The sequence below is a fragment of the Ixodes scapularis genome, unplaced genomic scaffold (genome assembly GCF_016920785.2).
Source record: "Ixodes scapularis isolate PalLabHiFi unplaced genomic scaffold, ASM1692078v2 PGA_scaffold12__126_contigs__length_90152505, whole genome shotgun sequence".
Lineage (NCBI taxonomy): Eukaryota > Metazoa > Arthropoda > Arachnida > Ixodida > Ixodidae > Ixodes > Ixodes scapularis.
In genome coordinates, this window is record NW_024609838.1 from 71,614,577 (window position 1) to 71,629,964 (window position 15,388).

General features: G+C 49.5%; 1 protein-coding gene across 1 annotated transcript; it reads left to right on the forward strand.

Moving 5' to 3' along the window:
- Positions 1 to 1,279: 1,279 nt before the first annotated feature.
- On the forward strand, positions 1,280 to 12,117 carry LOC115312511 (sodium-dependent glucose transporter 1-like). The gene is made up of 4 exons (XM_029971320.2): positions 1,280 to 1,468; positions 8,457 to 8,583; positions 10,547 to 10,705; positions 11,174 to 12,117. Exons 1-4 carry the CDS (start codon positions 1,280 to 1,282, stop codon positions 12,115 to 12,117), a joined length of 1,419 nt encoding a protein of 472 aa, XP_029827180.2.
- The last annotated feature ends 3,271 nt before the right edge of the window (positions 12,118 to 15,388 follow it).

A 15,388-nucleotide genomic window follows, 5' to 3' on the forward strand; every position in this document is an offset into this window, starting at 1 on the left:
AGTTGTCACCAAAAGCGTTGCTGCGGTCGACCTCCCACAACCGGCGAAGAGCTCACAATCAATAATGTCCTAAAACTTCAAGGGGAAAATGGAGCCCATTTTTGCCCGTTTTCGGTTTCTGGTGCCATAGATCCCCATGTATTCGAAAACTCGGTCGGCCGCCATTTTCCCATTGAAATTTTCAGAAAATCACATAACTTTTTATTAAGTTATCGGATCGGGCTTAAACTTTGGCATTTGGTTGTGACCTCTAGCGCTACCTTTGGGCAGATAATGAGCGTTCGGCGATGCCTAGTTTATTTTTGCGGTAGAAAAGACCCTGCAAATTTTCTTTTATGACACCCTGTAGAATCTACTCTACTCTTTAATCGACGGAAATGGAGGTGAGAATGACAACTTTGGCTGTGTTGCTGCTGTGGACAGGACGACTCGAAGCTTCCACTGTGCTCTTTAGCACACCACCGATCTTATCGTTTGAATCTCATGATATGTCCCACGTAGTAACAAAAGTCCATTGTTGTGTTATTGAGGAGCCCATGGAGTTCAGCCTTTAAGGCTCAACTCCATGGGACGAATATGCTGCGAAAAATCGACGAATTTTGCCCAGCGGCTTTTGCTCTGCGCGTGGGATTAGCACATTTGGTGCTATGCTATGCAAAGGGAGCATGCATGCCGTCGGGCGGCGTTCGTCGGTTATTCGTCGTACAATTCGCTCCATGGAGTTCAGCCTTAAAGGCCGGTTCTCCTCTCACCTCGGAAGAGCCAAACGAATTGTTTATTAAAAGTTTTTTCTCTCTCTCTCACACGCAGCGAAGCGCTGATGTAGCGCTGCTCACGTGTCGTCAGGTATACTTATCGTCTGCCATGAGCAACAGTTTTTACGGTGCGATAAAAAGCTGATGAAAAGCATCAGTACGCGCTTAGCGAAAGGTTAGCGCTATGCTGGTAGCGGTCCGCTGCATGTAGGAACTGTCCGTGTGACACCGATGGCGGGAAGATGCTTCCGTGGCACCCTGTTAGGTTTCTACCCCTATCGTAACGCCGCCACCAACATTTACTTCAATGAATATGATCCTCACTATACTCGACGACAACTTGCTGCAGCTATCGCTCGCTCCAACGCTATGTTTGATGTAAACTTAGGTTCAGCGTCATTCAAAGTTTCACCTTAGCACTGAGTCGTTCTTTTTGCGCAGAGCCGCCTCGTGACTTGGAGCCCAGCGGCGCGAAGTCCCGTAAAAAGCTATCCCTGCCGCTCACGCCAGACACGCCTCCGATCATGGCCACGCTGCCGAGAAAGGCGACGGCAGACCTGTCTATGCCCTCGGGAAAGTCGCCGTCCGTGAGGGCTCACGAGCACTTCCTGGAGCCCAAGCCGCTCAGGCAGGCCCACAAGGAGGCCAACAGAAGGGAGAGGCTCATCAAGACCACCAGGACCCTGAGCATCCACCTCAGCTTCTTCGGGACGGTGAGTAACCATCAGTCTTGCACTCAGCAGGAATAAACCTCTCGGTGTGACTAGACCAACTAAAATGGCGGAGCCAGCGACTTCCTTTTTCCTTTCGGCTGCAGAGGAACTCCGAAACTCTAGGAGCACGTAACAGGTATACCACAAAATGTCGTACCGCGTTTCACGCGGTGGCGTGTGCCTCCAGAACGCTTCTAATTGGATACATTTCGTATCCGTGTCCTTATAAGACATATAGGAAACGCCGAAAGACAAGGCGGGGTGATGTAGTGCTTAGCATGCCGAGGCCCGGCGGCTTATTTGTAAACAGTAGGCGATACGCGGCATGGCAACGCCGCTCGCGCCGGGTTGGCTGTTCCTCGAAGAGGACGCTGCGTCGTCACACATAGCAACGAGCGCTTGCTGCGCCGGCCGGCAGGGGGCGTTGTGCGTGTATTATTTAGTGGTAGGGTGCCTCGATAACGCGCCCCTTCGTCCAGGGTGCAGACAACCCCGTCGACGACGCCATATTGGGGCGTTCCGTGCAACTGCGCTATTGCGGGTGGATTACTTCTTGACAAGGATAAGCTTACGTCGTGCAACTGCCAATACGCGCTGTTTCTTTTTACTTAGACGCGCATGTCAGAGAGCCTTTTTACCAAGACAAATAGAAAATGAATAAGCAGATAAAAAAAATTACGACATGCGAACGCGCGGGCTTTTGCCTCTCGCGCCTTATTTTTGTGCTACTCGTTTTTTCCGATTAAAGTTAATGCAACAATTTAAGCGGCAATCCCTATCATACGCTTCGAGATATGAAATTGCATATGATGTCCAATTTATTATAGGTTTAAGAGATGATGAAATAGCTTGTTACACTGGAGCAACTGTTTTACCGTTTAATTAGACCTGCTGCAGAGCTGCATACATGCATACATACACACATGCTTTATTATTCTTAAGCACGTTTTACATTATACACTTGCTCAGTGATTTATTGTATTAAATAATGTTTGCAAATACGTACCATGTTGCAGAAAACAAATTACACTCAGAAAACAATTAAACGCAGCCGCGAATCTAGGCTAGAGACCGATGGGCGAAGATGGTACGTAATCAGTTAACTACGCGATTCTGGTGTACGCGTAGACGGCAACATCCTGCATTTATCACACCGTATCAGGGTGTTTACAAACTGAAATAGGCACAAAAAGTTATCATAGGGTTGTTCGTAAGCGAGAAAATCTAAGGCTGGAGAGCTACCCCTTAAACGTAATTTAATCGTGAAAGAGTAGTGGCTATAGGGAGTATTCACTGGCGGCCATAGCTGTGTGCGCGAATGCTGAGCGCGTGCTGATGGCGAGCTTCCACAGTTCTTTCGCAACGTGCATTCCGCACCATTAAGAGTGCCGGTCTTAGCAGCCTATGATGTGAGCTCGTTCTGAGCATGCGCTCTAAACAGCACCCACAAATATGGCGTCCAGTGAATACTCCCTATTCTCTAACGACAGAAAATAGGTTGCGATCTAGGTATCGGCGAGATGTTTTAGTGGCGCCCTCGTATGGTTACCTTTCGTGACGTCATTACCTTGTGAACAACAAGTTTGAAGGTGTTTGTAATGAGCATGGTGGAAGCTTGAAATCATAGCACTCTTAAACCAACACTGCCAACACCGTCAAAATTGAAGTTCTGCCATTCCTCTTATTTCCGCCGATGGGAAATCCTTTGCTGACATCATAGTCAGTATTCGGCCTATCGTGGAAGCCCGATCACAGCGATGCTTTCGATCGCTCACGTCGCCTGAGTTAAAGCAAGGACTGATTTCGCAGGGCAGCAACTCCAATCATGGACCGATCGATCGGAGTTGCGAAAACGTTTCCTTATAACGGCCTAATATTGCATGCAGTACGTGTAAGCAGAAAGCGGACGCGCGTTTGTAAATTACCTCGCAGATCTTGGAGTTCTCAGTAGCCCTCCAGCGATAGCGCTTGAATTTGGTTTCCCATTCACTGCTTCGAGCCTTTTCTCGGTGGAAACGAAAACAACGGAGTCCTTTTTCAAACGAAACGGCATACAGCGGCACACAACAACGCCTCATGCTAGTGAATGAACGATCACGTCTTCATCATAAGACACTCCAAGGGCATGACACGGCCGATGAAGAGATTCGGGAGATATTGTTCAAACACGGCTTTTCTGCGTGCTCTACAGCGCACAGACGCTCCGCCCGACCATATGGCGCCGCGGCGAGGAAGTCCATGGAACGCGTTTTAACCTAGCCCTCCTCCCCTCTCCCGCGTTTACGCCACTTCGCGGCGACAGTTTGCGGCCGCGTCGCTGCAAAAAAGCGTGTGTGTGTGTGTGTGGTGGGGGGGGGGGGGGGGGGGTTAAAACGCGCCCCAGTGATCACGTGCAAAGCCTGCCTGCCGGCGCAGCAAACGCACGTTGCTATGTGTGACTAGGGTGCCTTCTGCTTCCTATGTGTGACGACGCAGTGTCCTCTTCGACGAGTAGCCAATCCGGCGCGAGCGGCGTTGCCATGCCACGTGTATGCCTATCCGCGACTCCGATTGGCTCTCTCCTTTGCCCCCCCCCCCCCCCCCCCCAACCTCTATTACAACGCTTCTCTCTCTCTCCCTCTATCCGCGACTCCAGCGACCTATAGGGGGTGCCACCACCAAACACAAATGGCGGCCGAGTCCAGGTCGCGTCAGCTCGGCCGGGCCGCCTGAACAGGTGGCGCGTTCAATTTAACTGATATTCTTTTGTTTTATGCCCAATTTTATAGGTATTTGAACTGAGACGGCTAAGTGTAGCCGGTGCACATAAACTTGCAAAAGCATAGTTCTGTTTTCCCGGTGTTTTTTTTAGAGCGCAGCTCTTAGGCGCCCGTTTCCGGCTTGAGCGTCGTCGGCGTCGCCGTCGCCGTCGGCGTAACCGCGCGTAACCCTCGTAACCCTCGTGAGGGTTACGAGGGTTACGAGGGTTACTCTCGCGAGGGTTACGAGGGTAACCCTCGAAATCCTCGTGAGGGTAGCAACCCTCGTAACCCTCGTAACCCTCACGAGGGTTACGAGGGTTACTCTCACGAGAGTTACCCTCACGAGGGTCACGAGGGTTACCCTCACGAGGGTCACGAGGGTTATGAGAGTTACCCTCACGAGGGTCACGAGGGTTATGAGACCCTCACGAGAGTCACGAAGGTTACCCTCACAAGGGTTACTAGGGTTATGAGAGTTACCCTCACGTGAGAGTAACCCTCGTAACCCACACGAGGGCTACGAGGGTTACTCTCATGAGGGTTACGAGGGTTACCCTCATGAGGGTCACGAGGGTTATGAGAGTTACCCTCACGAGGGTCACGAGGGTTACCCTCACAAGGGTTGCTATAGGGTTATGAGAGTTACCCTCACGATGGTCACGAGGGTTACCCTCACGAGGGTCATGAGGGTTACCCCCCTGAGGTCGCGTGACCCTCCGCTGAGGTCACGTGACCCCCTTGAGGTCACGTGACCCCCTCAGGTCACGTGACCCCCCCTCAGGTCACGTGACCCCTCCCCCGCCGAGGTCACGTGACTTCAGGGAGTCACCTATCCCTCAGTACCCTACCATCCTATCTCTCAGTACCCTTCCATCCTTCTCCTCAAGAGCTGCGCTCTAATCCGGCGTTACAGGGAGTTGTAAACGGCTTTCATTTTTTTTCTGTTTTTTTTCGGAACAACTGAGGGCGAGATTCCAAAGATCATGCTACGGTAATAAAAGAAGTTTAATGAAAAGTCACGTGGGAAGTAATCGATTACTGTAGAGTAATTTCTCGATTACTTTTTTTTTCTTCGTTTCATGTCAAACTTTTGTTGCAGAGATTTTGTTCAAAACCGAAACTATGGGCCCCGGAGAGACGGTAATATACTAATCAGCTTTGATCATCTAAGGAAAACGGCGATGACTACAGAATTGTTCTACCGAGAGTAATTTTCAGCTAACTCGCATGCCTCGACCATGCGACTTATCTATCCGCGAAATCGAGCTTTTGTGCGAATTCGCGTTTAAGAAACAGCTCCGGTCGTCTGCTCGGTTGACAACACAGGCTGCAGGAAAATTACGAAAATTAAGCAAGCGCTTCTTGAGCCAAGGACTATGTTAACCCGCCGGCGCCCCACTAAGCAGCTGGTACTCGTATTTCAATTCAGGTTTTATAGTAGCAGTAATGTTTCTCGTCTATCGTGGAGTGCTGCGCTGGCTGGAGGGTGGCTTCTTTCCCAGTGCCCACAGGGATGCTCACGACTCGGCGGTTGAGTAAATAAATATATATTTACAAACGAAGAACAACTTTTTACAGGACAAAACAGGAAAATGTCACGCTTGGCGTACTGTCGCTCGCGACAGTCCAACGCCAACAATGGCGCCTCAGCGCCAAATCCGTTGCCGCGCACGGCAAGTTCTTCGTCCCGCAGGACAAAGTACGCGGAGCCCTCGGGACCGCGGGAGAATAACGTCTTGCTCCGCGCACGGGCTCGTTCAGACTCGCCCCTTCCAAAGAGGCGCGCCGACATCCCGAAGGGAGGCCGGACATCCCTCTCTCCCCGGAGTCGCCGACATGCCTTGACAAAGTCGCTTCCCCAATTACCACGGCGGCAAGGGCGACCACCCGCGAACAGAGGTTTGTTTACTTCCCACGCGGGGAAATCTGCTACCACTTTCGGGAGCTGGCCTCCGCTTGCCGCCAAAGGGAAAGACAAGACATCGGGCGCCTCCGAAGGACGCTTCGGGTGACCTCGCCGCCAATTCCCCGAGCTCCTTCCGCTAAGCTCCCCTCGCCATCCTTACAGTAGCAATCGAGAAGTCATTTTGACGAGCGGGTTATGTATTATATTAGGTACTATGTCCCACTACAGCGATATTAGTATATTCTTTGGTTTGAAATATGGGCTTAATTGACTAGCTATTAAGTGAACTACTGAATGAAAGTATATTTGACAGACAGAGAGATACTACTTAAACTGAGCCGAATGGTTCTACCGGCAGCACGGAGACAAACTGAAGAGAGTCTTCATCGGAGATTCACGCAGAACCTCTCTGCATTGAAGTTTGCTTCGAATCCTGAACGGAGAAAATTAGTATTTTTTGTGGCCGGTCAACCTGAGCAATGTGGACGTATATTGCTGCTGTTTCCGACGGGGGTATAATATAAATATTGCAGGCGCGATAGATCAAAATGTCGTGACAGCTTCTAACGTTGCAAGACTCGTTCCACACCTTTTGAAAACAGATCATTTCCCTAATTCATCATTTGCAGCGAGCAGGTTTTGCTGAATCAAGTAATTGCGAAATCAGCCCAACTCCTTCAGTGTGGTTCAGAGACTTTTTCGGCGAAAAGCAGGCAAGATGAATAGCCAACGCACCGACCGGCGTGGGTGGCTGAAACTTGAAGCTAACCGAACAGAACCAAACTGAAGAAAAGCAGCTATCGAACGTTCCCATTCACTTGACTGCAACATTGGAGTTCCCTCCAGTGAAATGCCTCGTCTGTCGTCCTCAGTCCACTGTTCTACATCCTTATAAAAAAAACCACTCATCAGTTACCAAGCAGTCGTCACTTTGAATGTGATTCGAGACAGACAAGAAATCAAAACGTTTGTCCGTGATTCCTCCTCATCCAAGAAATCGAAAGCACGCGACCGTGTGTTGTGGAGTAAACGGGCTTTCAAACACGCGATGGAAGGATCTACTGAGGCTTCACCACAATAATGAACAATCAGGCAAATTTAAGAAATTTCCGGACCTTCGTCAAATTACATTGTTCGCCACCGCGCCGACAACACGTATCCGCGAAAGCCACCAGAGACGCGGAGGGGCGCGGAGCGACCTGGTCCGGGTGGTTCCCGGTTTTTCCGCTTGGTGGCGTCCGTTTTGCTGGAGTCGCGGTACGCGACCCGACTGGCCCAGCCTCGGAAAATTTTGTCGTTCGGCGGATTTATTTGTTTATTTATGTTTTTACACGGTGCAGCCCAAGCTGGGCAAACGAAAGTAAGACAGCAAGGCCCGTACAAGATCACAGAACAAGTTAACTACTGTTGACTGAAAAAAAAAAAAACATGTTAATTATTGTTGACTGAAAAAAAAAAACACAAAAAACAAGTACAAATTGGCGAGTCTCCCGCATAAAATACCTTTATATCTTGGAGGCCGTCGGAAATCTCGTAGCGTTTTGCTAAGAGACGGCTTCTTAGGAACGTTAGCATTGAAGAAGCTCTGAAGAAGCCAAGTTTTTCAGTGAAACGTCGACTGCCACCCTGGAGGCCCATAAATACATTTAATTTTGAAAACGATGCGTTCATTTGCGACAGGTGATTGCAGAATGTTGCGGAAAGCGCTTGCGCAAAGATGGTGAACACAGCTGCATTGAGAAGCAGTCGACCGAAGTAAACTGCTAATATGAACGCACTATCGTCGCTTGCGGCTCATCGATAGTAAGTGAAATGCACAGAAACATGGCGGCACCAGGCAGCGGCGTCGAAGTGGTCGATCTCATGAGGATCCCGCCGGGTTCCGTGATTCTGTCCAGCTTGAACCATTGCAGCCTTGGAAAAACCTACAGCTCCTGTGTCCTCACAGTCCATCACGCAAGGCCAAGATTCTGTCTCCGAACGGGGAACAAGATGCACGTCACTGACGGCGTTCGAAAGTTTAGCCTGGTTCGTGCGCCGCGCTTAACACCACAAGCGACCGCTTTATTCCACATGGACGCCGTTCAGCACTTAAACGCGTTAAAAATCAAATGTGTGTATGATCCTTGAGGCTTCCAGGAGGTTCCTTTTAAGTTACTAGATCTTCCACGAACAAAAGAATATTTTGGGCTCCCGTCTGCTCTCTGGAGGTGCTGTCTCTGGCAGTCTGCTTGGCAAAATCGGAAAGTGGGAGAAGGGGGTGCTTGCCAAGGATGCATCTTCTGAACCGTGCGTCCTGCAATCACGAATGCGTGTGGCCAAGGTCGTTTCTCTCCCGCAGGGCATGTACTACGCCCTGTTCGGGCCCACGGTTCAGGACCTGGCTGTGAGCCTGGACGCCGACCTATTCCGCGTGCTCTTTCTACTCGCCGCCAGGGGCATCGGAGGCTTCGTCGGCGCCCTTTTCGGTGGGCATCCATTTCGCCTTTCTGTTCAGCACGGTTTTGAGCTGTACCATTACACTCCGTTCACAGCTAAACTTACAGAGCGGCGACCTACAAGCTTGTTGGAGCAGTCAGTCGTCGGTCTTCCACCACGTGATAACTTTTTTTTCTGGCCATACTCACGCGCAAAGGCAGTGGTCAGGAGATGAAAGGCAGGCGATTCGTTTGTCCACAAGCGCCAGAGAGTTTGGTCAATGGGAGGCGCGGGCAGAGCCAGGGCGTGCGCCAGACTCAGAAAGAGGGCTTGGCATGCTCTCTTGACCAACTAGAAGCCGAAAAGAATCCCCTAGCGGTGGTAGCGAGAAACAGTTCTGATCAAAGGTATATGCTCGTATATGGTTTTAATAAGCACATAAGAGTGAGGTGTAGTAACCCTTCGTGGTTGAAAATAGGGTGCACGTGATGTTTCGATCATGATCATGCACAATGATGTAAGAAACGAATGCGCCGCTCAACTCTGTTTTGCTTGGACAGAGTGTGACCACTCGGACGGCAGATTCCCGGCCCTCGGCGCTTGGCGTACCGATTATGTCGATCGTTCTGCTAGTTGCACTCTTCCGCCATGATTTTGAATGAGCGTGACTGAAACATCACGTGTACCATATTTTCAGTCACTGAGAGTTACTCCGATGCAGTTATCAGCTTTGTTTCTCGCGACCACCGCCAGGGTATTATTTCCGGCTTCTGGTTGGTCACATTCGAATTTCTGAAGACGCCCTGGAACACGCCCAGCCCGCTTGCGGCCAATGGCGCCTCCGCATTTGTCTCCTATACTTCCCAACGAATGGCCAAACTCTCTACATATACGGCTCTGGTAGAGGCAACTGATAGCTACTTTTGACTCTACCCCCTGTATTCCTCCAATCATAGCAAAGAAGAGCGCCGTCTGCCCCTCGCCCAGAGTCTTGTGTTCGAGTGCCAGACCCCACTCTCGATGCAGATGACGCTCTCGCTTACACTGATTGGGGGGAGAGTGTAGGCAGCGGGTAATGAAAAGTTGTGGAGCCAAGCACGAATAATCTATATAACCTTAAAGATCCCCAAAGTATAATGATTAGTATTACAACATTAAAACGTGCACATACTAGTATGAACGGCAAAGTAATCTTCAGTGTGCACTAAAGACGATCTTTTATAAAAAGGATCGTTAAAACGTAGATTAATTTCTCTATTTTAACGTGAAATACGCAAGAAAAACACAAAAAAACAACGTGAAGACAAATTGATGAAATCGCTGCGCAGATTCAAAACTTCATAAAAAAATATGTGGTTGGTTTTAGTTCAAAAATAAACTATATACGCATCGCGGAACACGCATTCTCCGCTCAAATGTAGCCCTAGTGGTCTGAACATGATGCCAAAATTTCATGACTAGCCATTATCTTATACACAAGTTATAAGCGATTCTTTGTGAAATTTAGAATGGAAAAATGGCGGCCGACAGATCTTTCGAATAAACGGCGCCAGTTAACGAAAACGGATGAAAACGAGCCCCATTCTTCCACTGGAATTTGAGAAAATCTCATAACTTTTGAAAGAGATCACGGTTAGTTTCAAACTTTGGAATCTGATTTGGACCAATATCGCAGAGTGTTCGTCAGCGCAAAATTTATTTGCACGGCAAAAAAGAAAAAAAAAAAAGTTTAGTTCTTTTATTTTGGGGGGAGGGGGGGGGGAGATAATCGCAAATGTGCAGAGGATTTAACTGTACTCTTGCAATAGAATAATTGTTACGAAGCTAGCGAAAAACAAATACCGGCGCCACCAAAGATTTTGTCTTTTGGCGGCCTCGTAACGATTATTCCTTTCGATCAGTATGGTTCATCCGTCTGCATATTTTCGTACGGGCTGGCCGCAGTGTTTCCTGCGAGGTAAAACGAATCGAAAAAATCGGCGCCATAGCATCCTAACATTGTGTCCATCGCAGGTGGCGTATTCCTGAAGCCGGTGAACCCGCAAGTACTCTTCGTCATATTCGACTTTTTCCTGGCAATGGCGTGCATCGGCCTGTCCTACTTCGATACTCTCTTTCAATACGTCTTCATTTTCGCCATCGGAGGCATCGCACTGGGTGCCCTTAACATCGGTACGTCCACGCCGGGTCGGTGGCCATAGCCAACACCTCCGCGGTAACAAGGCCTACCGCGGTAACGAGAACAAGACAAAGAAAGTTTTGCTTTAAAACTGCTAGAGACGAAACGCCCAAAAAACAAGCCTTCCCACCATGCTCAATGCGTCGAGGCGCATTCGGTTTTAGGCGGAGCTTTGTTTGTGTAAGCGCCAGTCTAGAAAAGAAGGTGCCGTGATATGCTCTTCTCTTTCTGTTACGTCATACAATAGTGTGCTCGTGCCGAGCGACGCAATTCCTCTTCATCGCCCCGCAGCCATTGAGATTGCGACATTAGCTGAAAATAACTCATAAGAACAAATCACGAAGTAATAAACGAGCATATTAAGTCATGCGCTGACATCATAAATTGTTTATGGTGGCTGTGACACTGTTCGTGTGACTTAAGGAGCCTTCTAATTATATGTAACGACTCCCTTCTGACAGTGGGGGTCCTCTGGATGTCTGCAATGTGGCGAGAGAACAGCGGTTTCCTACTGCAGACACTCAGCTTTATGCACTGCATGGGTTGTGTCCTCGGCCCAGTCGTCGGGGAGCCCTTCTTGACTCACCGCAGCGTCATAGAGGCGCCGTCGGCAACCCCCAGCTATCGTCTGACCTACTTGTCCCAGCTAGAAGACAAGGATTTCATCTACGTCACGTACGCGTACTGGGTCGTCGGCATCTATCTCTTTGCTGTCGTACTTTTGTTGCTGGCAGTTTTCTTCGTCGACCCGAGACACGAAAATCTGGGGATGATGGAAACCCGTTGCAACCCCGTAAAGTTGAGCCCCATCATCGCGGTCCTGGTGGCCTACCTTGCCGTCTACGTGGCCATGGAGATCCTCTACAGCCAGCTGATCGCGAGCTTGGCCCTCTTACTGGGTCACAACAAGACAACTGCCGCCTACCTGACGTCTTTGTTCTGGGCCACCTTCACCACCGTCCGCGGTGTCTGCATCCTCTGGGTTCAGCAGCACGGCTCTCTCACGGTGCTCTTGATCTGCAACGGGCTCCTGGTGCTCACGGCGTGCCTCAACTCGGGACTGGGCTACCAGACACGTGTCATGTGGGTGGGCACGTCCCTGGTCGGTGCCTGCCTCGCTCCCGTGTTGCCCTCGACGCTGCTGTTGCTGCACGACCAATCCGGGGTGTCCTCGGCAAGGTTCGCCGGCGTCCTCTTCGTGGTCGGCGCTAGCTCGGCCATCAGTCCGCTCTGCGTCGGAGCCGTGATGGAGCGGAACCCGATGCTTTTTTACCACGGATTCTTGGGGCTTGCGTTCATTTCCTTGCTCTTGGTGGTGGGCGCAAACGTGCTCATTCATCGTTCTGAAGCCGTCATCGGCGGTTACATATCTCTTCCCATGGAAGAACGCCGGCGATCGTATTAGAGCTTTAGCCGCTGCCGTTGTTTCTACCAAGCGGTTTGTCAAATTTGCACGCTGAGAGAACTCTTGAAGTTCCGTTAGTCGTGTTTATAATATGCTCTTGCTGTATAAGTTTATTCTAGAGATGCATGCCTAACGTCTGTCAAAATTATAGGTATGTAGCATATACGACACAATGAATCGAGTGGGCTCGTAGATTTAATAAACTATTTTCAGATTGTTTTGCCCCACCAAATATTCTCGATGCCTTAAAGGGATTGTCCGGTCAAATTTGGTATTCGAGAAAACAATTGAATATCATTGTTATTGCCTCGAGAAGCATCGTACGTGCAATATCCGAATTTTATATGCCCCTCTGCGTGAGTAATTGAATTTATACTGCTCCACTCGCATTCTAGCGTAAACGCTGCTTTCGTTGGCAACATTGAAGCTCTGACGTCACAAAACACAAAGCGAGCATTTTTGTCTCGTTGTTTGCCTGCGAGTGAACGCCTCAGCGTGCTTCGTTTTTGTTGTTGTGCTCGACTTCTTTCGTGGTTTAGTGAGATTTTCGTTGCGCGGTTGGGTGCCACAACCACTGGGCAGCACATACGAGCCAAGACATGACGTTCCACACTTTTCCGCGAGACGTGCAGTGACGAGCAAAGTGGATCGTCGTAGTGCGTAGGGACTGGGTTCCCGTCCAGATCGAGATCCTGCTTATGCAGCAATCATCTCTCAGAAGAAAGCTACGAGCTGAGCTCTCAGCGGACAGAAGGCTTGTAAGCTGAGGTGTGATGCTGTGCCAGCGATATTAAACTACGTCCACCCACTCCTCGCCCAAATCGGATCAGTCAATTTAGGTCTGTTCGATTCGCCTGAACTGGCTGAACTAGTTCGGCAGTGCAGGAACTGGAGCATTCGATTCAACCGGAAGTTGCACGACCGCTGCACTGGCGCGTTCGATTCATCCCAGTTCTGAACGAGTTCAGACCCAGTTCCTCGAAATCTTGCACCGGCTGCGGACTCGGTTTAGCGTCCGTGCGGAAGCAGACGACAAGAGCAGACGGTGATATCAGTACTCCTCGTCCGTATCTGCTCGCGGTGCCATTTTTCGCAGCGCTTGCTCAAATGTCTGCGATGTTTAACAATAACGCCGATACGGAGGTTGCATTTCCTCTCATTTATGATAATAACGTACCCGCGGTGGACGCGGAATTGAGATCATAACCGAGGGTAGGAATTTCCTTGATTATGATAATCTAAAAGCGTTTTAGGCACCTGCTCGTGTAGGTTTGGCTCCCTGTAGTGAGTGTTGAAATATTGGCTCATGTAAATTGTTTCTTTTTGATGTTATGTGGGGATCCACAGTGTTGATATTCTTACTTACAGATACGGGAAAGGTATTGCCCTCTTGATAGTCTCCGCCTTCAGTTGCTCTTGGATGCATATTGACGACTCCGATACATTGCAGAGGTCTGGGATTTAGTGCGTTGGCACTCGCATGTCCCCGTAGCTGTGCATAATACTGCATGCTTTGTCCGCTGGTATCTGTGGACGCCCACTAACGGGCCTGGGAAAAATACCGAGAATCGGCATATTTTTGCCGATTCTCGCTTCAACTTGACGCCAAAGTTACGGTCGATAATTGTCTTGGCCAAGACGCTATCGTCAGGCCTTCGTCTTCGAGGTGACCGGTATACCGACCGCGCGCTGCCGCCACTGCCAGTGACTCCCGACGCAAAATCATCCTGATGCCGCGAACCTATCGTCGAAATGCAAAGATTCCCTTTGAGGGGCTATTGCCCCTACCTTCTTGACTTGTAACCGACTATAGTTCAGAACTTCCTGGCCGAATCGAACAGACCTTGATAATGCAGCGAAACCGAAACCAACAGTTTAGCCATCTCGAAATGATACCAGAAGTTGTATTTAGCACGCATGCAGCCCGATATCTGTTTGACCCGCGTGTGAAAATGGAGCGTAGCTACAATTCACCAAGCTCGTACAAGGTAAGTGACGACATGCATTGGAACGGTTCGCCGTTTGCCTTCGACCCGCGGACGTCGCCTCTGAGGGAATGACCCGCAGCCTCATCACCGATCCAGTGGATCCGCCGAAATGTAAACCCAGATGCCGCTTCGTGTACCTAAGTGCCGCTTCAGAGGCGAAATCTGCAAACTTTGCTTTGCAAGTGCCCCTAGTTCGATCGGCGTCCGTCGCGGTTGTGTTTGCGCGAAGCGGCATGCGTTTGCTCGAAGCTTATGGCTGTCTGCGAGTAATATCCTGCTAAAAGGTGCGACTTTTTTTGCACGTGCTTGGGAACTGCATTAAAAGAACCGTATTTCAGTAAGGTACTGCCTAGGAGACTATATAATTCGAAACAAAATACAAGATATCCATCGACCAACGCTTGTTATCCCGACCATCCGACAAACCTTTGCGATTTGTGACGTCACGCAGCACCTACGGATGTCAGCCATTGACACTGGCGAAATTCGGGGTGCAGTTTCGTACATAGGATCATGAAAGGTTTAATTAATAACGGGAGATCATATATCAAAATAAAAATGACGTTTGTCTATATGAAGGCTCCCTCGACGTAACGAGCCCAAGAACTTAAGTACTTCCGGTTTCGACCGGACAATCCCTTTAAAAGCACAAACACACAACATTACACGTAGGGTCCAGGATTTATTTGCTGGTGAATGCGACAATCCCTCCCGGCGTTTAAAATCGCCACAAGAGGGGTTTTGAACTTTGAAGTCATGTGAGCGGCTCCGTTGAAAGAAGAGATAAAAGTACTAGCGTTCCAGGCAAATGGGTGCCGTAAGTTTATCCTCGCTTGGAATATTCAAGTCCGATTTCGCTCGCAAAAAGAGGATGGACAGGATTGAAAAGTCGAAGAAATGAATTGCATTTGTGCACTTTGGGAGCGGCATGTGAAGTTAATTATTTCTGATGAAAGATGTGTTAAGCGAGAATGAAAGAAAACGACAGGGCAACTGAAGGGCTCTACAAACGGGAGACTTCAAAAACACATGAATCAACGCAATTCCGCCATATACACTCTAAGAAAAGATGGAGGAAAAAGGTAACAACGGCGCGTTTTCCTCCCTTCAACTGAAGCGCCCCCAAGCGGACACGAGAAGAAGGGAGGAACGAGAAGTTTTTCCGTGCTGAGTTCGGTTCTGTTTTCTGATGCCGAATGCCAACCGGCAGTCAACGTGGTAGCGTATAGAGATGTCGCGAACCGGTCGAGGTTTGAGTTGGATCAGGTTCGATTTTTTCGAGC

Coding starts and splice junctions, on each gene's coding strand:
- LOC115312511 (XM_029971320.2), top strand. CDS start 1,280: ATGGCCACGCTGCCGAGAAAGGCGACGGCAGACCTGTCTATGCCCTCG. Junction 8,584..10,546: donor CTTCGTCGGCGCCCTTTTCG/GTGGGCATCCAT, acceptor TGTCCATCGCAG/GTGGCGTATTCCTGAAGCCG. Junction 10,706..11,173: donor ACTGGGTGCCCTTAACATCG/GTACGTCCACGC, acceptor CCCTTCTGACAG/TGGGGGTCCTCTGGATGTCT.